The 24,841-nt window shown below is 45.5% G+C and overlaps 5 protein-coding genes across 5 annotated transcripts; 2 read left to right on the top strand and 3 right to left on the bottom strand.

The window, feature by feature from the left end:
* Window positions 1–129: 129 nt before the first annotated feature.
* On the top strand, window positions 130–2,252 carry AOL_s00078g401 (uncharacterized protein; the record flags this gene model as incomplete). Its single annotated transcript, XM_011123664.1, has 5 exons — window positions 130–562; window positions 685–1,442; window positions 1,501–1,635; window positions 1,732–1,863; window positions 1,959–2,252. The coding sequence occupies 5 exons, from the start codon at window positions 130–132 to the stop codon at window positions 2,250–2,252; spliced, it is 1,752 nt and encodes a 583-aa protein (XP_011121966.1).
* A 671-nt stretch (window positions 2,253–2,923) lies between these two features.
* Window positions 2,924–5,057, bottom strand: AOL_s00078g400 (uncharacterized protein; the record flags this gene model as incomplete). Its single annotated transcript, XM_011123663.1, has 3 exons — window positions 2,924–4,089; window positions 4,159–4,357; window positions 4,425–5,057. 3 exons carry the CDS (start codon window positions 5,055–5,057, stop codon window positions 2,924–2,926), a joined length of 1,998 nt encoding a protein of 665 aa, XP_011121965.1.
* A 1,368-nt stretch (window positions 5,058–6,425) lies between these two features.
* AOL_s00078g399 (uncharacterized protein) lies at window positions 6,426–11,012 on the bottom strand (the record flags this gene model as incomplete). The annotated part of the gene is made up of 11 exons (XM_011123662.1): window positions 6,426–7,270; window positions 7,332–7,560; window positions 7,620–7,850; window positions 7,905–8,660; window positions 8,722–8,842; window positions 8,911–9,054; window positions 9,118–9,219; window positions 9,298–9,384; window positions 9,479–9,534; window positions 9,606–9,747; window positions 10,006–11,012. 11 exons carry the CDS (start codon window positions 11,010–11,012, stop codon window positions 6,426–6,428), a joined length of 3,720 nt encoding a protein of 1,239 aa, XP_011121964.1.
* A 3,205-nt stretch (window positions 11,013–14,217) lies between these two features.
* AOL_s00078g398 (uncharacterized protein) lies at window positions 14,218–19,693 on the top strand (the record flags this gene model as incomplete). Its single annotated transcript, XM_011123661.1, has 3 exons — window positions 14,218–14,601; window positions 14,739–19,449; window positions 19,518–19,693. The coding sequence occupies 3 exons, from the start codon at window positions 14,218–14,220 to the stop codon at window positions 19,691–19,693; spliced, it is 5,271 nt and encodes a 1,756-aa protein (XP_011121963.1).
* Window positions 19,694–21,421: 1,728 nt separating this feature from the next.
* On the bottom strand, window positions 21,422–23,728 carry AOL_s00078g397 (uncharacterized protein; the record flags this gene model as incomplete). The annotated part of the gene is made up of 3 exons (XM_011123660.1): window positions 21,422–22,252; window positions 22,342–23,016; window positions 23,141–23,728. The coding sequence occupies 3 exons, from the start codon at window positions 23,726–23,728 to the stop codon at window positions 21,422–21,424; spliced, it is 2,094 nt and encodes a 697-aa protein (XP_011121962.1).
* Window positions 23,729–24,841: the final 1,113 nt, after the last annotated feature.

The following is a 24,841-nucleotide window of genomic DNA, read 5'->3' as shown; positions in this document are numbered from 1 at the left end:
TAGGCATTGCACTTTTGACCCTCTCCAACCACGTGTCGAACTCGCGCCTTAATCGCAAGAAAATAAAAACAAATATAAAAAATAAAAGGAATGAGGACAGGTACAAGAAAGAAAGAGGAGAGTATAGCTATGTCTCCACCAACATTCACCAACCCCCCTCGAGCTGGACAGCGCAAAAAGCTCTACCCTCACGCTCTAGACCTCAACCGTTTCAGCTTCAAAGAACTCCACAATCGCGAACTCTCAATCCGAGCTGCTTCGGTTAAATTCCGCGAGCTCCCAAATTGGACTGAAAAGTTAAAGAACCGTTCGTTCGTCACCAGTTGGTTACGACAAAGACAACAGGATGATTTCGAAGACTATGAGGATGCTAAGGATCCTTATTTAAAACCTTTCGTATGGGGTAGGGATGATGTTACTATGTGGTTTAATGAATTGGCGGCGTATAAACATTATGTTAGGAAGTTGCAGAAGCAGGGGTTGAGGATTGAACCTGATGCGGAGGCTGTGTGGAGGGGAGATGGGCTGGTTGAGGAGGAGGTTAGGAGGAAGTTGATTGATGGTGAGTAATGCATTTTGATAGTACCTACCTACCTACCCACCTACATACCTACTTCCTCGAAAAAAGGAAATGGGAGATATAACTTGATGGAATTTTATGCATGCATACTAACTATAGAATAGCTGCCACAATACTGGAAAGCATCCCCGAAGCCGAAAAGCTCTGGCGCGAATCCCAGGATTCAGGTCCAGTGGTCCTGGACTTAGTCGACCCTTCAATGTGGCCCATAGTCTATCGAAGAACGGCCACAGCCGACGGGGTCCCAATTTATAGACCCAGCCATACCAATGATGATGATATGAGAGCCTCGAATCCAACTTACTGCTGGTTACCATCAGAATTCGAAGTCTCGGAAGATGGGAAATGTACCAAAATCGCTTCATACGTCAATAATCTAGCATCTCCACGGGACGAAATGGTCGTCATACCGATCCTTGAAAAGATCTTTACCGCTTTCGTCCCACTGTTTAACCACGTTTTGGCAGAGACGGAAAGACAATTATGGACTACATCGAGGTGTATTGATCCTAGTCCCTGGAAATCAAGAGTTAATGATGGAATGATAGTTGCATCTAAAGAGAAATGCACCGAGGCATCGGAAAAGCTACTCAATGAAATGGAAAATAGCGGTCAAATAAGTGATACGTTTGAAGGAGTCGGTGATTTTGCTGACCGTCGACCTAAGGGCTATGAATCCATGTTCCCTATCAAGAACTCCATAAAATTGATACCAGACGCTATTTGGAAACCACCAAGGGCTACAAAGCTCAATAGATTAGAGGGGAAAATGGCCAAGGTCATCGTCAGTATGGTAAATATCATGCTCTCACCAGAAAATCCAGAATACAAAGCTGAGAAATGGCGTTTAAATGGATTCAGGGTAATACACAATCCCCTCTAAACCGTCCCCTCAATTGCAAAACTAATTTGAAATCTAGAACGAACGTATAATAGCCACAGGAGTCTACTACTACGCCCAAATGAACATCAATGAAACATATCTAGCTCTCCAACGTCGAAGCTTCGGTAAATTCACATGCGCTCCCAGAGAAATCGAATCGGTCAGAACAAAGGTATCATTCCTCCCTTTCCGCTCTTTCTCCTCTCTCCCTTTATGTACATCGTCTAATCCGACATTTTTTTAACCTTCTCTTCATGAAATGCATCAGGAAAACCGTGCAATCGTTTATCCCAACTTCTACGAACATCGTATCCCAAACTTCACTCTAGTCGACAAGACAAAACCTGGGTACTCCAAGATGCTGGTATTCCACTACTGCGATCCCTGTGAGCTTCACAATGTATGTCAAAATCCTCATTTATGCTTCTATAAACTACCAAAAGTCTGGATTCACAATCCATAATGTATATATATAACTAACTTCTCCCCTTCCAGCTCCCCACAACAGAACAAATCCACCCCCAACAACCCCAGGTCCTCGAAGACAGACTCCGCCACAGTAAACTCGGCACTCTCCCCGAAGAAGTCTTTTCCCAAATCCTAAGCTACTTGTCAATAACCATGATCTCACGTGAAGTAGCAGAAGAATATCGAGCAGAAATTATCCAATGGGGACGAGATTGGGTTCATGATGGTGATGGATATTATTCGGAGCATGAGAGAGATCATTACTTTGGCGCGGATCCGAATGGGTATGGATTTGCTTATAGTAGTGAGGACGATGATTAATTTGAATTGATAGAAGAGGTACCTATCAGTGGGGAATGTTATTATTCTTCCCCAGAAGTCATGCTAAACCTATATATTGACCAATTGCAATAGCTCGCGATTGAAAAATCTCGGTTCAATTCGACTACAAACCTCCAAGTCTACTCAAAGGAGTCTATTTGAATTTATATATAACATTAATTATAAGATCAGTTAGACCAATATCGATTTGATGAATGAATATGCACATGCAATAAATTCTGTATCGCCATCTCTATATACCATCTTAAAAGTACCATATCCACATCCACAATTCAAATAAAAACGAATGTAAAAGAAATGATAAAAAAGGGATGAAAGAACGCCCCGATGAAGCTAATATTACAAATAAATATGCAATCTAAGTATGTAAGTATTGTAGGTTAGTAGCCAAACCCCCATGCATAGCTATTTTAGTCTCAATCGCTCCAGTTAAAACATCGAATCCGTTTTGTCGCTGCCATTCCAAAATTCCATATTCCCCATGTATTGCCGTGTAGGCACCTCAAACCCCCAAAAGCAGGGGAGGAAGAAGAAAAAACCATGATTAAAACAAATATAAATAATAGAAAACAAACGAATGCCAAAAGATATTAAAGATCGCTAAATAACCCTCTCAGAGCCTGGTGGTAGCTAGAATTTTAACCTCAAATTCAATAACTATGATGTTCAGGTCTCATACTCATCCTTTCTCTCCTTCGTCTTCTCTTCTTCTCAACCAATTCTTCTCCTTCCCCCAACACTGTAGTCGAAACAGCGCTACTAGCTTTCCCAGCCGCAACTTGCACACCACCGGGTCCGAACACCACCCCTCTATTTTTAGAAGCTCCGTTGTCACTACCCCCGCTACTAACGCTCGTCAGGGAAGCCACGCTCGGAGACCTCCGTAGCCTCGTTCGTCCGCTCAACCACGCCGGCCACATCGGTACCGAAGCTAATGAAGAAGAATAACTAGATGGTGCCGTAGATGAAGATTTATCCGAAGCCGGCGGAGGAGGTGGTGTGGAAGAAGAAGTGACAACAACATCCACAGGTTCGGTAACCTTCTTTTCTTCTTCATCCTTCTTGTCTTCCTTCTCCCTTTCATTCTTTTCGTCTTCGCTATACCCTGGCGGTTCACCACCAACAATTGCGGCCGCCACTTCCTCATCCTTCTCAACGATAGTCCCATCTCTTCCATCTCCATACCTCTCTAGTGCATCCAAAACTTCCGGGATAACAAGCTTATCATTCTCCTCACCCCAAAGGAAATCCAGGTGTTCATAATGCTTAATCTCCTTTGCAACCGTATGCCCCGGTAACTCCTTCAACATAACTTCAATATCCACCAAACTATCGCTTCCACCATAAACAAGTACAACGGGGGCACTAATATTCTTTGTCGGAAATTTCGCCGGTCTGTAATAACTCCTTCCGTAGCCCCATCCAATTGGACTTTGTACATCATCATCGTACATTTGAAACTTTTTATTCCGTATAATTTGAAACCAATGGACCAATGCTTTGACGCTAGTGAAACTGTAAAGATGTGCATAACTCGCTAGTTTTTGCTGAAGACTCATGTTTTTGCCGGACCAGTTGAAAAGAAACTTTAGTGATTTATCGATTGCTGCGACAAAGATTGGTGGGTAGAGAATGCTTTGCCAGAACATGGTTGAGGGAAGAAGTGAACGTCGGCCGAAGAAGAGGAAGATTACGTCTGGCGACGTTTTGATCAGGGCGTCGACGATGCTGTTGTATAAACCGGCAGGTGACATGGCAGGTGCGAGAGCGACAAATACATCAATAATTTCGTTAAGAGAGGGGTGAATGCTCAATGCTGTACCGTCAACCAAATACGTTAGTTACTGCATCTGAAGCTCGAATGATAGAGCCGTAGGCAACATACCAGCAAAAGCCTGTGCTGTTCCCTGACTAAACCCAACATAAGATATCGACTTCACTTTCGTTGACAGCAAGATATAAGAAATCGAATCCGGGATATCATGCATCGCAAATTCATCAATGCTAAAGTTCCAAAATGAAGTATCCTGAGAATTTGTATAAATACACTTCTTAGAGTATTTATTTCCTCGATTGTTGCCCAGCTATATCCATCAAAAGAGTCAGCACCAATTCTCTTCAAGCGGCATAAACACATCATGGGAAACCTACCCAAACATCGTAACCCTGCTCCGCAAGCACAAAGGGTAAACACTTCTCCGGTTGGATGTTACAGACCCAAACCTCACTGTTCATCATCAATCCATGATGTAAATAAACTACACCCTTCTTCTCTTTCCCCTTTTCTCCTCTTTTAGGCTTCGGTTCATCCTTAGCCCTCGGAATGCGATGTAATCCCAGCAGATAACCATCTTTGGTCTGTACAATATGTTCTTCCGCTTCATAACCCCAAATCTCACACATTTCAACAAATCCATCTGCATCTCTGATCTTCTTGACAACTTCTGACGATGATTTCTTATCGATTTTGGATTCTTTCGTTGACGGTAGGAGTTTGAATAACGCTCGAGATCGGGAGTAAAGGAAATTTATGATCGGGGCCGGTAATGCAAGTGTGATAATTCTAGCTAGAAACTCAAGAGTAACCAGGAAGAACGATAGGACCAAAGCGATATATTCCCTGAAGTATAACCTTCCCACGAGCGGTACTCGAGCCATGGCTGATTCGAGATCGCCAGAGGTCGGCGAAACGTATGAGGAGGAGAACGAATAGTTTCGTTTCAGGCCTGGATAGAAAGGTGCCTGGGAGATGAAAGTCGAAGAGTAAACTGGCGGGGAGAACATGACACTCGGTTAGCAATAGCCATGTGGGAAATCGATTCGATGAGGTGCTTAGTCTTAGCCTCCGTAGGGCGAAGGAAAGACGAAGTAGTGTAACGACGGCTGGGAGAGATGGTGCATAAAACGAACGGAAAGAAGGGTATGAAATGGGGAGAGGGTGGTCATATGGACCGTACCAAGGGGAAGCTATATAGAATATGGAAAGTAGGGCAGCTATGGGGGATAGTTCTCGTGGGATACATGGCATGGGGTCGTGGGAATTCTTCTGCGGTGTAGCTACGGGTGCAGGGTGTGGATAGCTGTAGCTCACCCTAGCAATATTTCACATTGGCACACTTACAGTAACTGGATCCAGGCTAGCAGAAGTCTCGACGAACAAGAAAGCTTGAAATGTCTGGGGTAGTTGAAGGGCTATAAGTACCCGAGTACAAACCCCAAGTGTGTGTCGACTAGTTTTTTTCGTTTTATTTTATGCAGGTGAATCTTCGGAGCGAGGTGACTGTGGACTGCTGGCTGGCTGGGGGATAAAGGATGATCTATATGGGACGGCGGTAAAAGGGCTGGTAGAGGTGGTCGACTAGACAGAAACGGGAATGAGGTCAAGTGGAGAGCTGCATGCTGGTTGTTCCATAGTAGTAATAGCAGTTTCGTGAAGTACCGTATTTACAGACTACTCGATGGATATAGCGATGTACATGTCTGAGAGCGGCGATGAGGAGTGTCTGGCATGTGAATATGCAGTCTTCATGTCGGGAATGAAGATCGAGAGATAGGAGAACAAGTGCGGTTTGAGTAAATAGCGTCTTGGACTTGGGGGGGACTTGTTTGTTATATGTGGTAAGGTGAGAGAGTACTTCGAAGTTGGTAATGACAATATTGTCTAACAGGATCAGGGCGGCAACTGGAGTTCGGAAATGATCGAATCAGGATGCCCGGGGTCAGACGCCCTCGCATTCCGGCGCCGGAACAGCGAAGCACACAGGCAGGGGTTCTCGCCAGGCTAAGGTGCCGGCCGAATGATGCGAACGGAACCACGACAGTTGACAGAAAACAGCTGCATTCATCATTCGACTCGAGCAAATCGAGGGAATTTGCAATTGGTGGAGGAGTCGACGTCAAGGAGGACGAGGAGGAGAAGCTCGACTTGTGTGTATGCATCGTATGCACTGTATGCAACGGCTGAGCTGTAACGTTTAGTAATTAATATGCTGCAGCAACAGTCACACCGAAAACACCAAAGCAAAAGAGAAAAAAAGAAACTGCTGGTATCACGGTCAAAGAGAAAGTATGTTAAGTAAAAAAGGTAAAGTAAAATAAAATAAAATAAAATAAAGCAAAATAAAACGCCAGAGGAATAGAAAAACAGAAAGATCATGACTTCCAGTACTGCGTGATATTATGCATTCGATCAATCACAATCGGGAACAACGCATTCAAACTGTCCCCAATCAGAACTTCAAACCGTCCCAAAGCTTCCTCCTCTCCGCTCTCCAGCCAGAACTTCTCCTGTATCTTCAGCACAGCCGTATCTGGTTCTCTCTCCACGTCAGGAATCCCAGCATCAATCATCAAAGTCCACAGGTTCAATATCAAACTCGCATTCTTCCTCAGAATTGAAAACGCCGTGTAGCAATACCCTTTGAACTGCTTGAACGGCAGACTATCACTCCCTCCCATCCCATCAACCATCTCTTTGCACAACTTCATCTGCGGTGCAAAGATCTTGGGATCGTGTCCCAATATAAACCCAAAATCAGCATGAAAGAAAAATCCGTCAGGTGTAACCAAAAGGTTATCTAGATGTCTATCCCCAACTCCCAAAATATAAGTAATAACGCAGTAACCCGCACAGCTTTTCACGTAGTTGTCCAAAACTTCAGCCTTAACGCCTTCCCTGGTGCTCCCATCTGGGTAATGATGCTTCAAGAACTCCAAAATTGTTTTATACTCGCGCACAATCGTAGCAATCGGTTTGCTCGCCACAAACTGTATCATCCCACTCGTTGGACTTGACGCGAGAATCTTATATGGTGAAAGCTTCAGGTCCAAGTTCTCCTTCCTTAACAATTGGTCCATCAGTGTGAATGTCTGTATCACCAATTGGTCCTGTCGTAAATCATCTCCATTCTTGAACAGCATGGGATATTTCCCACCATCTGCTGTTTTAAATGTCATCATCAACGGCGATAGCGTCGATTTAAACACATTCGATTCACCTAATCGCCAATGTCAGTTTCCACCCTCCTAGATATATGGCGGGATACTTGGGAGCCATACTGGGGATCATCCCTACAGCAATAACACTGGGATCTAACGGTAGCGGCAAAGGCTCAAAATTCAGCAACCCGTGCGCCGGATCTGCAATGTAGTTCTTCAAATGCTCGATTTTCTTTTCCCTTTTCGCCTTCATGTCTCTTATCTCAATTGCAAGTGAATTAAACGTCTTGTTAAGCGTCGCCTGCCGCGCTAGCATACTGCGCTTCGGCCGATCAGGAGCCTCTGGTGTCTATGTAACTCGTTCATTAGCATAAACTATCTTCGTAGATAAATCAAAGGTGAACTCACAGCTTCCAGCTGGTGCATAAATTCGAACACCACTCGTTCATAAAGCTTCTTATGCCGTTTGAACTCCATCTCTACAGCTAGATACCAGTATAACAACGAGCCCAAAGTCTCGTTTTCTGACGCTCTCGTGACCAAGAATTGCGCTAAACTAGATTCCGAATTATGATCTCCAGTCTGCTGTCTCTCAAACTTGAGGGCCTGAACAAGCTGCAGTAGATATAAAACGAGCTCCTATCCCATAGTCAGTAAAAATCCGATGCTGTTACACCAAATCAGTCTACATACGTTATCATCCGCTTTCTTGAGCCGGGCAACGGCATACGTCCTCACAGCTGGATTCGTAAATGCCGGGCCTAGGAGCTCTAACGCATCGTCCACATCGACCTCTGCCCACTTCGGTAGCAACTCTAGCACACCCTTGACCTCTCTCGCATCTGCCCATACCACTGACTTCAAAAACTTCGTAAGCGCCCTCTTATCCCGAGTGAGATAATATCTGAACTTCCAGATCAGATTCTTTTCATCAGGATTCAACTCATGTGTCGGTGGATATTTTAGTATATCATTAAGTTGATCTCTGATTCGAGCATTAGGCTTCAAGTCCCTATCACTGGGACCATTCCGTTGGCTTCGGACCAGATTCATATGTTTCGCTTCCGCTGGATTATCTCTTTCCCTTGCAGCCTCTGGATCATAAACTCGCATCATGCCCCCATCTACCGGAGCAGGAATTGGCTCTCCGGGGATACTACTCCCGACCACTCCCGATTGTGTAGTAGAAGGTGCATGCCCGGTGCTTGCCGTTGGTGTGGCGATTCCATTTTCCTTCTCTGCTTCCGCTGCTTCCGCCAAAGCCGCTAGTGTAGGATACTCGAAGTCACAAAATACAACCGGGAAGTCAAACCGCGGGAAGTCGATATAGAGGAAATGGTCATGTGTACGTTTGATAGACTTCTTTTGGATCTGTTCGATTTGTCGGAAGGCAAGGTTGTCAAGCCAATCCACTCGGGGGATTTCGCCGGATTCATGTTTTTTGATTTGCTGTAGACACATCCGTAAGAGTCTGGTATGGTGAGAGTCGGAAATAATCTAGGGAAGGTACCTTTTCCAAGCGATCCATCTCGTCATTGCTCTCCACAATACTATCCGTCGCCGTCTCAGTCCGCCCGTCGGCTTCCACATCCAACCATACTTTTAACTTTTGTCGACCTTTCTTCAGCGTTCTATACAATATATTCTCACTATTAGCCACAACTGCTCCTAAAGCATCCGTAAAAGTCACACAACCCACCCATCGGCATCAAACAACCGTACTGTTGTCCCTCCGTACGGCACCTCTTTGTCCGGACCTCCAAGATCCCATATCGTAATCGCTAATTGTGCCGACCGTGGTATATCACAATATCGAACCGGTAAAGTGAGCCACTCCTTCCATCTGGGTTCGTCTTGACTTAGTTAAACCTAACCATTTTAGTTATTGTTGATTTCTTTCACATACACTCTTGCTGCTTTGAAGGATTTATAAGCAGTTTGTACCGGAACTCCTAGTGGCTTGTTGTCACCGTAGACTTGGACTGCGATATATAGATCTGATACTGGACTTTTCGTGGCTTCTCGGTTAGAATGGACCTGGGGTTCCCGGAGGCGCAGGATGGCTAGAGAGCTCTCAAGGGTTTACCTTAAATTCGATCCCACAAACTTTAACTCTGGATTCTTGAGTAGCTGGGAGTAAGGTACTAAAGGTTTCTGGCCTTCGAGGTTTTGTCTGCCCGATGAAAAAAGTAGGGTGTTAGTCCCATCTTGCGACAGATGATAGCTTCAAGGCTACAGAGACTATATAGAAAGGTATTGTAACGTACATTCGGACCGAAACGTTTAGCTTAAGCTGGTTTGAAGTTGCGAACGTAAACGGCTCCTATGGGTATATTATTAATCTTTAATTCTTTCGTCTTGAAGTTTTGGGGGTTTGGAAGTTATCGGTCGTACCATGTGAAGCTGCTGTTGGTTGGTGGATGAGATGTGGGTAGCTTGTTGGTGGGATGGTTTGTGGGAGCTTGCGATTTCGCGACGGACCGCCTTTGGGCTGCTGGTTGGCAACGCAGGAACAGCTCGGCTTTGGCCCACACGACTTACATATGTCACGACCTCATAATATGCGTCCCGTGATATATACACCTTTACAATCTTTTAACTTAAATACTAAAACAAATAATAGATATCATATCTACTGGATCTTGTTCAAAATGACGGCTAGAAATGGTATTGGTGTTCTACATTACGCTAACGCTGCAATAAAAGTACATGTTCACACACATAGGCTAGTTCAACAACGGTAGCCTTTGGTAAGAATACTATAATATGGGCTGGTAGGGTATATGGGATTTACTCTTCAATGGTAATCCCTGAAGCTCCAGCTTGTTCACCCTCTTCACCCTCCTCTTCCTTCTTGGCTTCTTCTCTCTCCCTCTTCTTATCCAGCTTCTTCTGCAAATTCTTTGCCGTATTAAAGATTCCATTCGTACCAGCCCCACAGATCGCACAGCTTGGTGTCTTCCGGTACTTCTGCAAAGCGCACTTCTCACAAAAGTAGTGCCCACATTTCGTCACAATAGGCACTTTGTAATCCCCTTTACAAATCACGCATTTAAACGGAATATTCGCTAGTTCCTTATCATCATCGTCTTCATCGCCTTTGGAGGTATCTTTTCCACCTTGTTTCTTTTTTGAGGAAACTTCCCAATCCCGATCTAGCTGCCAGCCTTGTTTGTAGTCTTCTCGGGCGTGTAGGAATTTACAGGTATCACCGAATCCGCAGAATCCTGTTTGTTTGTAGTCTTTGCAGACGTCTGGCGCGAAATCTACTGTTACGACTTGACGGACGTTTGTGGGAGCTTTGACAGGTCCCATTTTGCCTTTGTTTTGAACGGAGTCTGGGTTTTTCTTTATAAAGGATTTGTAGGCTGATGAACCACGGTATACACCATCAGCCGTCGGCTCCTCAGTGCCCTCCTCAGGCTGGGGTTTTGATTTTCGTATAAGATATTCTTCTTCGTTTTCATTGTGCCAGTTAGAACGTTTTGTCGCATCATCTGATTTTGATATTGTAGCTGAACGGTCAGCTGCATATGTCGGGCCGTTTAGAGATGTGATCGTATCCTCGATGGGTTTCGCAGCCGACGAGGAAGATGATACGACGTGCTTGGTTTTTCGACGTTTTGTGGGGAGTTTTGCACCAGTTTCATCGGTGGACGAGTAATCAGAATCGGAATCTGAGGATGGTTTTGGAGGAGGGGTTGGAGGACGTTTACGATGGTTTGAACGGTTTCCTTTGCGGCGGAAGAAGGTGACTGGAGGATCGATGGGTGCTGTTGTGTCGGGAGGAGCGTCTGCCATTGTGAGTGGTCGTGAGTCTATAGTCGCGATAGTAGATGCAAGATACGATTTTAACTCAAGAGCGAAAAATTAGGATTAATTTTTATCTTGGACGATGGTGACTATGATGAAGTAGTGATGGAATGATGTTGGTGAAGTTGAGGATGATTATATCACCACTTGATTTATAAGCCACACTTCTTTGCCATTCGCCAGATGTGGCTAATATACCAATGTGGCTAGTGTGGCTAGTGTATGTGGCTGGTATAATCCCTATCAGGAACCTTGACGTCTTATCAATCAATCAAAAAACAACCTCGTCATTTTATAAGAATTACACGAATCACGCACGCAATCACAAGCAAATGATCACAGTCGCGCCTTGCAGATGCTCGTCGACATCTGTACTGAGTCCTCGAGGAATGATGTTCTGTACGATACCCCACAGTGCATGGCAGGCCAGCCAATCCGACCAGCTGGCGATGCAGCCACGGTCCTAGCCAACCCTGGTCAGACACGACCAGCATTCGCTGTCAGGCTCGATCTGATTTTTTCGTAAACAAACAAATCAGAATTCAAACATCGGAGTTCTGCCTGGGTCTGCCTGGGTCTGAAGGGAGGAAAAAACCGTCTACTTGGAACCGAAATTAGACCCAGGAGTCTACAACGCTAAGCAGCCTCCGGTTGTTCTGGAAGGTGGGAAAGCTAGTGTGATCAAGCGACTCCGTTGGGAAAAACTTTTTTTCCTTCCCCTTCCTCAACCAAGGGAGGGAAAAAAGAGTTCCCTTTGGTACCGGTGGAGTAGTGGGGAGCTTTGCCAGCCATGGAAGGAAAAGACTACAGCGGATGTTTTCAAATGGAGGCGGACGGGGCTGCTTTTGAAGGGCGGATGTTTCAGTATTCATGAGGTGTCCATGTGCATACACAGTAGCTTCTACAGCAGCACCAGTTCATCCGGCTGATTCACTACTGTGCCAAAACTCACCTTCCGCCGTTCCCACCACCCTTCATAACAAGGCAGCTGGGTGGAAAATATTGTGATTGGTATGATCTGTCCCGTCCTGCCCTCCATTGCATCCTTCCATCAGGCACGAAAAACCTATAGTCAGTGTATGTAGGAGGATGAGGTACAGGATGTACACGTTGGACAGGTGATATTGAATACAACAAACCAACCATCCACGGGTGACACAAGATGGAGGAGATATAGCTTCTGGATTCGATCTAAGATTCGGATTCAGGGCGACTGGAAATCAAATTTGTTTACATCCCCAAAGACGGCCTAGTGTCGACCTCGAGCCGTGTTTAGCAAGGGAATTGGACTACGAGGGCCGTCGAGCGACGGAAGAGCCTGCTGGTGGAAGCTGTCCATGTGCATGTATAGTCTATGTAGGCGTATGCATGCATGCAGCCATTAATATCATCCATCCCGTAGCTTAAGACTGGGAGTAGCTAGTTCACTGCAGGTTTATATTGGATCAAATGTAAACATGTTCTCCTTACAGTATCTATATCTAATATTAATGTTATCGACCTGCCCGTTCGTTCGTTCGTTCATTCTCCCTTTCCCTTCCTTTCCTCTCCTCTTTTCTTCTTCATCGTCGCCATCCGGACTGGCCGCCGACTTGTATTGCCAATTCCAAGTTGTTAAGTTCCTACGCACGTACCATATTGATATACATATGTATATATCATGGTATTAAATACGTCAATGACAGCGTGGTAACGTTAACATTCCGCGATTCGATCGCTCGCCTTAGCTGGCGTTCTATCCCTCCCGAAGAAGCCAATCAGAGAAGCGTAAGTTTGAGAGAAGTTAAATTGCTTTCTTCGAATTAATTCGAAATCCAAAATTCTCCTTGTCAAATTCGAATTCAAAAGCCCGCGCAATTACAACTTCCCCAACCATCGGCTTCGCCATTTCGAGACAGGGCAGTTAATCCCGGCGAGAAGGTGTACGTCCGAAAGTGAGATAGTCGAGTCCAAAAGCCTCACCTTTGGGACCCCTTTCTGAGAAGAGTTCTTCTTCTTCTGCTTCTTTCCCGCATTCGTCTTTTCTTCTATTTTATTTTTATTTCTGATCCCTCCCTCTTCCTTTCCCCTCCCCGCACTGTCCAATTCCCCACCGAGAGAAGAAAAAAAAAAGTGAAGGGAAGTTGAGAGTGAAAGCGAGAGTGAATTGAAAGAGTGAGAGTGTGACAGAGAGAGACTGTCTATGTGAATAGCTGGAATCTTCAAGTACCAGTTCAACTTGGACTATCTGATTCCACTTTCTCAGATCGCATTCTCCTAGTTCCTTTTATTTCTTTGATTCTCTTCTTCTTCTTTTACTATTCTCTTTTTCTTCATTTTCTTCTCTATCTTCTTTTTATCCGCTCCTTTTTGTTTTATTTCATTTGTAACTTTTCTTAATTTGTTCTTATTCTTCTTGTAGTATACCTTACTAGTTCTTCTTGTTCTTGAATTCACGTCGCTCCTTTGTACACCAACAGCCACACTCATTTGATTCTACAGCTTAAACTTCAAAGTTGATATCGATCGATACTCACAAGATATCTCGAAATCAAATTATAGTCAAAAGGCAGCCTCTCGAAATCCCGTCCTTTACTTTACTTTAATCTACAATACTCTACTTTACTTAATTACGACTTCGAATTTCGATCAAAGACTTCAATTCAGCACGCGACTTCTCTTCTTCCTTCCAACTCCATTCCTTTTCTTATTCCAGTCAATTCTGCATAGTTTGCCCGACCCACACCGAATTCAAAGCGCAAAAACGGCCATCGCCAGCTTTGAATTTCAATTTAACGATTGCCTTCTATTCTTTTTCCATATCATCCACTCCAGTCCTTTACGATACAAAAAAAGCCGACTCGAATTACTCATTTTTTGCGTGTTTGCATGCAGTTCAACTTGCTTGACTTGACTTACCCTCGACCTGCCGTACCGCACCAGCCTTGTTTCTGCTTCAACGCGGCGGCTGCCCCTTCGACAGCCTTTTAGACGACCTTAATCTTAATCCTCTCTTACATTCCTCCTCCCAGGAATTCCATCGCGAACGACTTATCTCCACACACACACACCCGTTACCTCCCCTCGTCCCTCCTTTCCTCATCTACCCGATTCTGAAGAGAGAGAGTCTCTCATAACGAGGAGATCGAGGCGAAAGGGAAGAAACGCCAGAAGCAGCAGAAGGCGGTAAGAAGACGAAGAAGAGCCGGCCAAAATGGATTCCTACGACGACCCCTTCACGACCCCGCGCCGTCCGCCTCCAAACTCCGTCTCCGAAACCCCCCTAACCCGCTCACAAGCCTCCCGTACAATCGCAAACCAAATCGAGGATACCACAAAACATCTCGAATTAGTCGGCGATGTCGGCGAGAAACTGCGCGCCACAAAACAGCGGCTAATGGACCGTCTTCGGGAAGTCGAAAACTCCAAGGGCGATGAACTTTCCCCGGATCTTAGACAGCAGTTGGAGGATTTGCAACGTGAGTACGATGACGTTGGCAAGGAGAGTGCTAGAGCCTTCTCCGCTAGCGCTTCTAAGTCTGCGTACTTGGCCAGTGCCTATGATTCTACACCGTCAAAAGATCCGAATCATCTAGGGGTATGCATCTGAGTTCCTGAAAATCATAACCCTAACAGCCTTAAACTCGTGGCATATATTATGCCTATCCACGTTTTTTTTGGCGCTTTTTCAAAAAGTCTATTTTAACACGTTTTTTTTGGTCTTTACTCAAATAGATCCCGGATTCACCATCATTCAGCGTATCCAACTCTCCAAGCGGGGGTAAAACCCCTTCTTCTAGAAAACAACGGAACCAGCCAAATCGTTTGCAGGACATTCAGTTCGCTACCGACATAGGTCATAATCTTATCGTTACCGTCCGTCAGCTTCAGAATCTCCTCAATGAACGCGATGAAAAGATCAAGCTCATCGAGAATGAGAAATCCAAACTCGAATTCACAACCGAGCAACAGGAGAGCAGGCTCAAGGCCCTCGATGAATCCGAGCAGCGATACAAGGAGGAAAATTGGAATTTGGAACTAAACCTACAAGATCTACGTAACGCTGCTAGCGCTTCCAAAGATGCAGAGACAAAGTTGACAAACCAAATCAACACTGTCACGGCTGAAAAGGAGTCGCTGACGAAGGAAATATACGAGATAAAACAGACTCATGCAAAGGAGGTCGAGGCTGCGAATTCAAGCCACAAGGTCACTGAGAATGAACTTGCAAGCATGAAGCGCACGACCACGATCGCCAATATGGAACGAGATGCCTTGAAACGCAAGATCGAGGAGCTTTCCTCTGAGCTTGAGGACAGCCAAAAGGACCGCGCTAGACTCCGCCACGAAGAATATCAAAGCGAGAATGCCTCAGTTGTCAGCTCTCAATCTGTTAAGGAAGATGAAGACAGCCCGGATAACTCACCTCCTCCATCTCCAAACAAGGCTACTCCGCGCCATGCCATGCTCGAATCTGAAACTCTCAAGAGCAGTCTCCACCACGCTCACCGCATGATCACATCTCTCAAATCCACTATTCACCGAGAAAAGACAGAAAAGTCCGAGCTCCGCCGTATGCTTCAAGATGCTCGCGATGATCTCGAACAAGCCCGTCTTGAGCGCGCTAGCAACACCAGCGGCAGTACCCGTCGCAAGAAGACTGACGACGGAAAAGTCAAGAAGCCTCTGCGACCGCCAATCAAGATGGGTGACAACCGCAAGACTCGTACCGATGTTACCATGATCATGGATGATGATTGGGAAGACCAAATCTCAGTCGTTGCGCCAGATGATACCGATAGATTCGACACAGCTGCCGAAACATCCTTCGAGACCGCCAACGAAGCCGATACCACTGACGCCTTCCAAACAGGTGCAGAAAGCATGGCTGAGTCCACCGGTGAAGAAACCGAAACCGACACCCCCTTTGCAACTCCAGGACCGAATGGCGACTTCCTCAAGCCAATTACTAAGCCTAACTTTGGTTCCAGACCTGGTAGCGATCGTGGTTCTCAACGGGGTAGCAACCGTGGCAGCGTACGCAGCAGAATCGAGGTTCCTATCCAAAGCGATGAGAGTGATGAAGATGCGTTCGGTACTGTTAGGGGCATGTCTCATCCTCAGAAGCTTAAGTTGCGGATCGGTAGGGGCAACAGACGTGGTCTCGCTGATGGTAGCGTCTTCATGAATCACAGGGGCTCGATTGATAGCGTGGAAAGCACACCGCCCTCAGCCATTCTGCCGAATAACCGCTCGTTATTCACAGAACTTGGTGGTGGACCGGGTACCTCGAGCGTTGAGGGTACACCGCAAAGCGCTGTTACTAGAGCTAGCAGGAGTTTGTTCGCAGAGCTTGGTGATATGAGCCCTGGAAACAGCGATGACGAACTCGTGGAACCGCAGTCTGCTACGCTTGAGCCAACTAAACGGGATCGAGTGGTCTATGCTGATGCTGGAATTATGACTGATCCTATCGAAGAGAAGATCAAGGAGGTTGAGAAGATAGTGACCGTCACGGTACCAGTCCCAGTTGAAAAGATAGTGGAAGTGCCGGTTGAAAAGATCGTCGAAGTTCCAGTGGAGAAGATTGTTGAAGTTCCGGTCGAAAAGATTGTGGAGGTAATTGTGGAGAAGAGGGTTGAGGTTCCCATCGAAGTCATCGTTGAAAAGCCAGTTGAGGTCTTTGTAGACCGACCAGTAGACAGGATCGTTGAGGTCATTGTCGAGAAGCCGGTTGAGGTCGAAAAGATTGTGACGGTGACTGTTCCTGTGGAAAAGGTTGTGGAGGTTCCAATTGAAGTGGAGAAGATCGTGGAAGTTGAGAGGAGGGTGGAAGTACCGGTTGAAGTGGAAAAGATTGTCGAGGTACGAGTTGAGGTGGAAAAGATAGTGGAAGTACCAGTCGAAGTAGAGAAGATTGTGGAGAAGATTGTGGAAGTCGAGAAGATCGTGGAGGTACCTGTTGAAAAGATCGTGGAGAGGGAGGTTCCCGTCGAGATTGTCATCACCAAGGAAGTTCCTGTCGAAATCTTCATTGAAAAGATTGTCGAAAAGGAAGTCCCTGTTGAGAGAATCGTTGAGGTCCCCGTTGAGAGAATCGTCGAAGTCCCCGTTGAAAAGATTGTCGAAAAGGAAGTTCAGGTTGAGAAACTGGTTGAAGTTCCTGTCGAAAAGATTGTTGAACGGGAGGTTGAGAAGATTGTCGAGGTCGAGGTCCAAAAAATCGTCGAGGTACCCGTTGAAAAAATTGTGGAGGTTGAGAAGATCGTGGAGATTAAGGTTGAGGTACCAGTTCAAGTCTTCGTCGAGAAGATCGTCGAGAAGGAAGTCCCAGTCGATAGAATCGTTGATAGGGAAGTTCCTATTGAGAAGATCGTCGAGAAGAGAGTTGAGGTCCCCGTCCAGGTCTTCGTTGAGAAGATCGTCGAGAAGGAGGTGCCCGTCGAGATCACGGTTGAGAAGATCGTCGAGGTTCCTGTTGAAGTCGAAAAGATCGTCGAAGTCGAGAAGATTGTCGAAAAAATCGTCGAGGTACCTGTCGAAGTAGAGAAGATTGTGGAGAAGGAAGTTCTTGTCGACAAGATTGTTGAAGTCGAAAAGATCGTTGAGAAGGTCGTTGAGAAGGAGGTCCTCGTTGATAGAATCGTGGAACGGGTCGTCGAAGTTCCTGTCGAAATTGAAAAGAGAATCGAAATCCCAACAATTATTGAGAAGAGGGTCGAGGTTCCAGTCGAGGTCGAAAAAATCGTCGAGGTCGAAAAGATCGTCGAGGTCCCAGTAGAGCGCATCGTCGAGGTCGAAAAGATCGTTGAGGTTCCAGTCGAAATTGAAAAGATTGTCGAAGTCGAAAAGATCGTTGAGGTTCCAGTCGAAATTGAAAAGATTGTCGAAGTCGAAAAAATCGTGGAGCGCATCGTCGAGGCCGAGAGACCAGCCACCCAATCTAGAGACCAAGCCGTGGCTGCCGGTCTCGCTGGCGGCATCGCAGGCATCGGGCTCGGTGCCGCTGCCGCCCGCAAGGTACCTCAAATTGCTACTGACGAGACAGCGACCACCAGCCCGACAAACGGCCAACCTAACGGCAAGATTCCTCTCCGCGAAATCTCCGACAACCGGGGTACTGGATTGGAGCCTTTGTCCGAAAACCTCGGCGAGGAGAACCAGGCCAAGGGCAAGCGTGTTACACTCGAGGCCTACAGACCTACGAGCGCTGGCAGTGTTAGATCCCGGGGCGTTTCCATCGACGGTGGCCTTGCAGCCGTCGCCGCAATCCGTAGACCCGGCAGCGCAACCAGTATTAGGACTCTCCAGAACGCCCCCCCACTTCCCTTTAACGCTGACGAAAAGATCGCAGCCCATAGGAGCAGTAGCGCAATGGGTCCCCCAATGGCACCAGCTTCCGCATCCCGCAACAGCATCAGATACATGGCACCAACCCTTAGCCCAGTTTCGACTCGTACTGGTGATATCAATGTTACTCCCAAACCGAGACAAATGTCAGGTCGCTCAATGGACTTTAACCGCAGCAATGTCTCCTCGCCAGTACCAACTCGACGATCTAGCGTCTCCTCATTCGCTTCGGATCTTGACGAACGTTTCCAGATGCAACGAAATCCACTGCCAGGCATAGGACGCGCTGGTGACCAAACCAACGATCCTCGTCTAATTCAAGCCATCACGCAGACGATGATCGGTGAATACATGTGGAAGTACACTAGAAACGTTGGCCGAAGTAGTCTTTCGAACAACCGTCACAGACGCTTCTTCTGGGTCCACCCATATACCAAGACTCTATACTGGAGCGACCATGACCCATCTACTTCCAGCACTCAAGCTAATGCCAAGAGTGTCAGTATCGAAGGTCTCAAGGTCGTCACAGACGATAATCCTTCCCCGCCCGGGCTCCATAGGAAGAGCTTGATAGTATTGGCTCCTGGAGGAAAGATGATCAAGTTCACTGCCCCGACTGGACAGCGACACGAGACTTGGCTAAATGCATTGTCTTATTTGATGGAGAAGAGCATGCAGGCTATCGATAACGAAGAGGCCGACGAAGCTGCTAACTCCATTATGAATGATGACACAAGGGAGTTCGACCCAATGTACTCTAGCACCCATGCTCGCCAGGCCCCCTCGTTATCTTCTTACAACAGCAGAAACACCGCATCTGTTACACCAACGAAGCAAATGATGGCAAAGAGACATGTATCACAAGCTTCGCAACAGACTATTCACACTCAAGGATCGATGTCGAGGCTCAGTAATATTTTCCGCTCCGCCGCGCCCTTTGGCAGCCTTCGAGGCAGCCGAAGTGCCAGCCGTGCGACTTTTCACTCGGTCTATGATGCTAGTGAGGTAAATGATAGCGCAGAGGACCTACGACAAGAGTACGAGAGGCAAGATCGTGAGAGGGAGAGGTTGGAAAATGTCAGAGAGTGCTGTGATGGTAAGCATCGTCTTCCTACTATGTAAGTAAGTGGAGATAGGGGGGATGTTAATGGATGATGATCATAGGTGCCCACGACGTCAGTTCTTTGCCTAGAAGGTTGCACGGCCGTCGTAGCAGCCAAAGTCAGCGACATTCCCACCTTCACAATCACAATCACAATCACACCTCACCAACCTCCCAAACTCAACCATCCTCACCTGAGGTTCCCCGTGCAACTGTTGCCACTGTTTCCTCATCATAAAACCCATTTCTTCTCAACTTTGAATGCCCCTCAAATAATGTTACGATTCTCTATTCTTTATCACTAGATGCCTCTCTTTTTTTCTCACGGGACCTTCGCTGTACATTTTTCTATCATTTCTGGATGTGTTTCTTCGACCCTCTTCGCGACTTCTCCATCTCCTACTGATTTTGTAATCCACACTCCATCCTCACCCACCCGCCCCCGAACCACTGAACACCCTCGGAATTCATTTTTAAAGCATAGCCTGACATGATTGTAATCGCATTTTTTTGTTTCCTCCCACAGCAAAAAAACAGAAAACAACATTTTTTATATCAAACATTTCCTTTGTACACTATTATAACTTAACTCAGTCACACACACATACACTCGCACACTACCATTGTTACGGCATTATCTGCAGTATTTTGTTTCCGTTTTCCTTTTTTTTGTTCACTTTATCATTTTTTTTTCTTTTCCTTTTGTGTGTGTTTCTTTGTTTTTTGATTGTGCGTCTGCGCTCTCTCTATCTTGGAGTTCTTAGGGTAGAATGGGAAAGCTCGATCTCTCTCTCTCTTCTTTTTTTTCCCCCCACCACCCCCTCTCACTATTTCCCCCTTTCCTCTCTGATATTTCCTTAATTGTTCAGTCGTTCCTCAATCATTGATATATAAAAACCTTCATCCGAAATATAAGATATGAAATCCTTCTTCTCCTCATCCTCCTTCTCTGGCTCCTCTCGATTCACCCCACCTAATATGAGATATATATATATATATATGGACGTCTGGGGTTTATAGTAATGATTGCTCCTAAAACTTATACCAGTAGCATTTTGATGTCGATACGCTCTTTTATTTTTTGGTTTTAACTGGGCCCGTCCTGGATGTTTAGAATTTAATTTATATACGACTGGTCGTATTTTAACTGAGTTATGAAAGTATCTTTTTGCTTATATATATATAGATTGCCTTTTTTTTTCCTTTTTCTTTTCTGGTGAATGCTAGCTTATATACATATAGATAAATTTAGTTACTATATGCTTTTTGAGAGGCCAGGACTTAGAATTATAATTGTATCATGCTTTTTGATTATCGAGTGTGATATGGTTACTATATTTGTCTAGTCGCCGGATTCTGGTTATTATATACCTATTACTTATACCTATACTTAAGCATAAGCACTAGGTACTAGTTGTATTCTTCACCATTGCAATTGAATATTGTTCAAAATACTTAGGCAACTAACTAAGGCGAGGGGAAGAAAAGAACACACGAGCAACGCATTAAGATCCATGTTTAGTTATGGGGATTTTTTTTGGGGGGGATTTTTTAAGTCTGTTATTCGAGGGGGGGGCTGGGTATGGTTGCGAGGATATCGATAGGAAGGTTTGGGTACTGCTTGAAGTTGGAAACGGCGGATCATGATACGAAATTGGTGATAAAGATGGTTGGGGATAAATTGAGCGCAAGTAGTTCTAATACTTCTTCTAGTCCTTTGATCAGTGGCGTGGGTTTAGATTGATATAGATGTCAATATGAATATGATGAATATGTATGAAAATAACGAGATATGAAGCATCTTCAAACCTATCATGATCTTAGAAGCTAAAGTTACTGAATGTCTACACGACGATACTCAATTATATACAAAAGACAAGTGTAGAGTAGTATACCTTCTCTCCTCCTTCTCCTCTCTCTTATGTATGTACCTCAATCAAAATTCTCATCCTTAATCAAGACCCTTTCAATCCCTCCAGTGCGAAAACTCCCTCTCCTGTTTCCACTTCTTCTCCACTAAATCCTGAATTTCCTGGCCCCAAACAGTCACCGGACTCTCTCCACCAATTAACACTCGTTTCTCATGAATCTTCACTTCTTCCTTCGTCATAACCACCAGGTCTGATAACTTAAGGAATATAGCACCATCGATGCCCACTCCAACCTTCTGCATCCTCTTCTTAATCTCCTTTTCATTAACTTCCCCGTTCGTATATTCCCCGGTAGTTCCATCGTCGAACCTACTACCAATCGGTGAATACCACCTGACAAGCTGTAATCTATTCCCAAGTCCGCTGATAACACTTTTCCCTCCAAATATTTCTTCAACTATATACCCCGCATCGGCTTCACTAACCGGAACTTTCAATCCCGGCAAATTATCTCTAATCCTACTTTCAACCGCCACAAGTTGATTAACCACCTGTCCATAAAACTGCGGTCGAAACCTCGTTTGTCCGGGGAGATACTCCAATGGATATTCCGCCAATTTGCATAATACGTGGTTTGCGGCTGCTAATCCGAATGTTGCTGGCATGGTACCCAGGACAGGTAGAATTCTGACTCGGAAGTTTTCTAAGACACCGAGTTCGGAGACGGATCCCTTTTCGTGTTCGTCTTCTGCTAGGGGGAGGAGTTGGGCTTTTCCTGGTCCGGGCTTTTCGGTGGAGTAGACGACTGTTATTCCCGTGGGGATACCACGTTGACGGAGTTTTCGACGGGTGGATTTGGAGAGGGGGTCTTCTGTTGTTTCTGAGATGTCACCGATGAGGATGCGGGTTGGATCTGATTTGCAGCCCTATTTTAACCATATCTATTAGTTTCTCTCTTTGAAAAAGAAATATTTTGAACAAAGTAAATTCCTTGGGGGGAACTAAATATACTCACAGCACCCATAGAACTAATCACCGGAATCTTCTGACCATGACAATACGCCAACAAATCAACCTTCGTATCAATATTATCAATAGCATCAACAACCCAATCCGGTTCACCATCCAACAACCTCTTCGCATCCTTCTCCGTCCAAAGCTCCACACAAGCTTCAATCTCCACCCAAGGCGCCACAGCCTCCAACCTTTTCTTCATCGCAAGAACCTTCGGTGTCCCCACATCTTCCAAAGTAGCAACCGCATGTCTATTCAACGACGACAAAGTAACTTGATCAAAATCAATCAATCGTACCCTCCCTATCCCCGAACGAACTAACATGGTAGCACACCATGATCCCACACCGCCAAGTCCTACTATAACCACGAACGAAGATCTAATGGTTCTTAAACCTTGGGTTCCTAGGAAGGAATGGTTACGTGAGAGTTGTTCGAGGATTAATTCTTCCGGAATTGGTTTGTTTTTGGCAGCGAGGGATTGTGCGCGTTTGGCTAGGACGGCGGATTCGGCGTCTGTTATAGATCTTGGTGTGGATTGGTGTTCGGAGTTTCTTGGTATGGTGGTGGGGAGAGTGGGATTGGAGGTTGAGGAGAGGGTGTATGGTGGAGGATGAGAGGTGGTGGAGTTGAAAGTGGATGAGGGAGTAGCTGAATGCGCGAGAAAGTGGGATAGCTTAGCTGGTCGGAGAGGAGTTAGCATTGATTATACACACTTCTTATATATGATATGTGAAACTGCTTAATAGATATGATGATGGTGGTGGTGGTGGGGGTGGGGGAGGGGAATGGTAACATACATCCACGCTACGTTCCATAGCTTCGTCGGCTTCATCATCGGATATATGTGATATAGATTCCTTCAGCATCTGAGTGCGTACCCGACGTTTACTATTCTGATAACCCAATATTGTCCCACCGACCACGAGTCCCGACACCAAAGCAGTAGCAGCAAGTTGTGCACGATGGGAACTCGCCAACGAGGATAACGACGATCCCATAGACTGCATTGAGAATGAATTCGACATTTTGTCTACTTCTGGTTCAGAAGAAGAGGACGAAGAGGAAGAATCTTTACGATCCTTCTTCTTATGGTGTTTGGATTTCTTCTTTTTTTCTTTATCTTTGCCTTTATCCTTGGATCGAGATGATGATGATGAAGGGTCTTTGTTATCCTTTGAGGATTTATGTTTGGATGATGATGATTTGTGGTGTTTTCGATCTTTGGAAGAGACGGATGAAGCGCCCTCGGGATCGATAGAGCGATCCCGGTCTTTGGACCTTGTCTTCGAGGACTTGTGAGGCGCTGACGGAGTAGTGGTGGAGGTGGCGGCGAAAGAGGTGGTGGAGTAGTAGGAAGGAGGGAGGGAGGAGTAGTCGAACGACATGGATTCGAATTCTTTTGTTGGAGAAAATTTGTTGCGCTGGAGACTAATACTACCTAATACCGGTACCTCTGGAAGTGATGATAATATATAATGATGATGATGATATCAAATGGAATAAATTAAAAGACTTCAAGAATAAAGAAGTAGAATGATATAAACCGCCGATGAAATAATATATATACATGTACAGCCCGCCTTTTTAAATGCAATCGATTATGTAGCACAGCCAAGTATATAGACCGACTCGACTCGATTCTCTCTCGCCTCGCCGCGACTCAAACCACGCTGCTTCAAGTAATTAGCATACGTACGAACCACGGACATAGTCCCAGTTCCTCGGGTCTCGCGACGTCAGCAATGGCCACTTCACCGATTTCTGGTCTCGGAATTAAACCAGCCTCACAGCTCATGATTATCATCCAGTCCAGTAGTCTTGTTATATCATCCAGTAGAATCATCAAGAAACAGGAGAAGGATCACAAAACAAAAAAAGTTAGTTATCCATCGATATCATTTTATGCGGACCATATGCAGACGTATGCAATGCGAGAGGAGAGTAGAGAAGAAATATCAGATCTGAGTTCTGTCTTCCCTGTTCCCACACTTTTCCCAACAGATAACGACGAGGACGAGAGACTTCTTCCAGGGAGCACTGGAAGCGTCGATTATATAATATAAGATAAGTACCTAGGTACCCAAGCAGGTAAGTAGATACTTAAGTAAGTATTACGGTAAGTACCAGAGAGTGGCAAAAGAGCACCATTTCGACTTCAATAATGAAAAAAAGGTGGACATCAATAGTAGTCAAAAGATAACTATGTAATAAGGTACACGATGAAAACGGAATAAAGGAAAAAGGAACATAAAAAAAAAGAGGAAACGATCAAATTCGAAAGGCTGACCGAAAAAACGCCCTGAAAGAAACTAATAGCAAATCAAAACGGTTTCCGCATGGAGGTGTGGTGGCATTCCAGCTCAAAGGCGAACAGGTTGTGATCATTTGCAGAACGAGGGGTGGTCCAATGAACAGGCTCCACGTCCAATCAGGTGAGCTGGAACAAAGGCATCCGAGTTCGAAAAGAAAAGGGAGGGTATATGATATGCCGACGAAAG

The sequence above is a fragment of the Orbilia oligospora genome, assembly GCF_000225545.1.
Source record: "Orbilia oligospora ATCC 24927 unplaced genomic scaffold scaffold00078, whole genome shotgun sequence".
In the NCBI taxonomy this organism is placed as follows: Eukaryota; Fungi; Ascomycota; class Orbiliomycetes; order Orbiliales; family Orbiliaceae; genus Orbilia; species Orbilia oligospora.
This window is presented reverse-complemented; position numbering and strand designations above follow the sequence as displayed.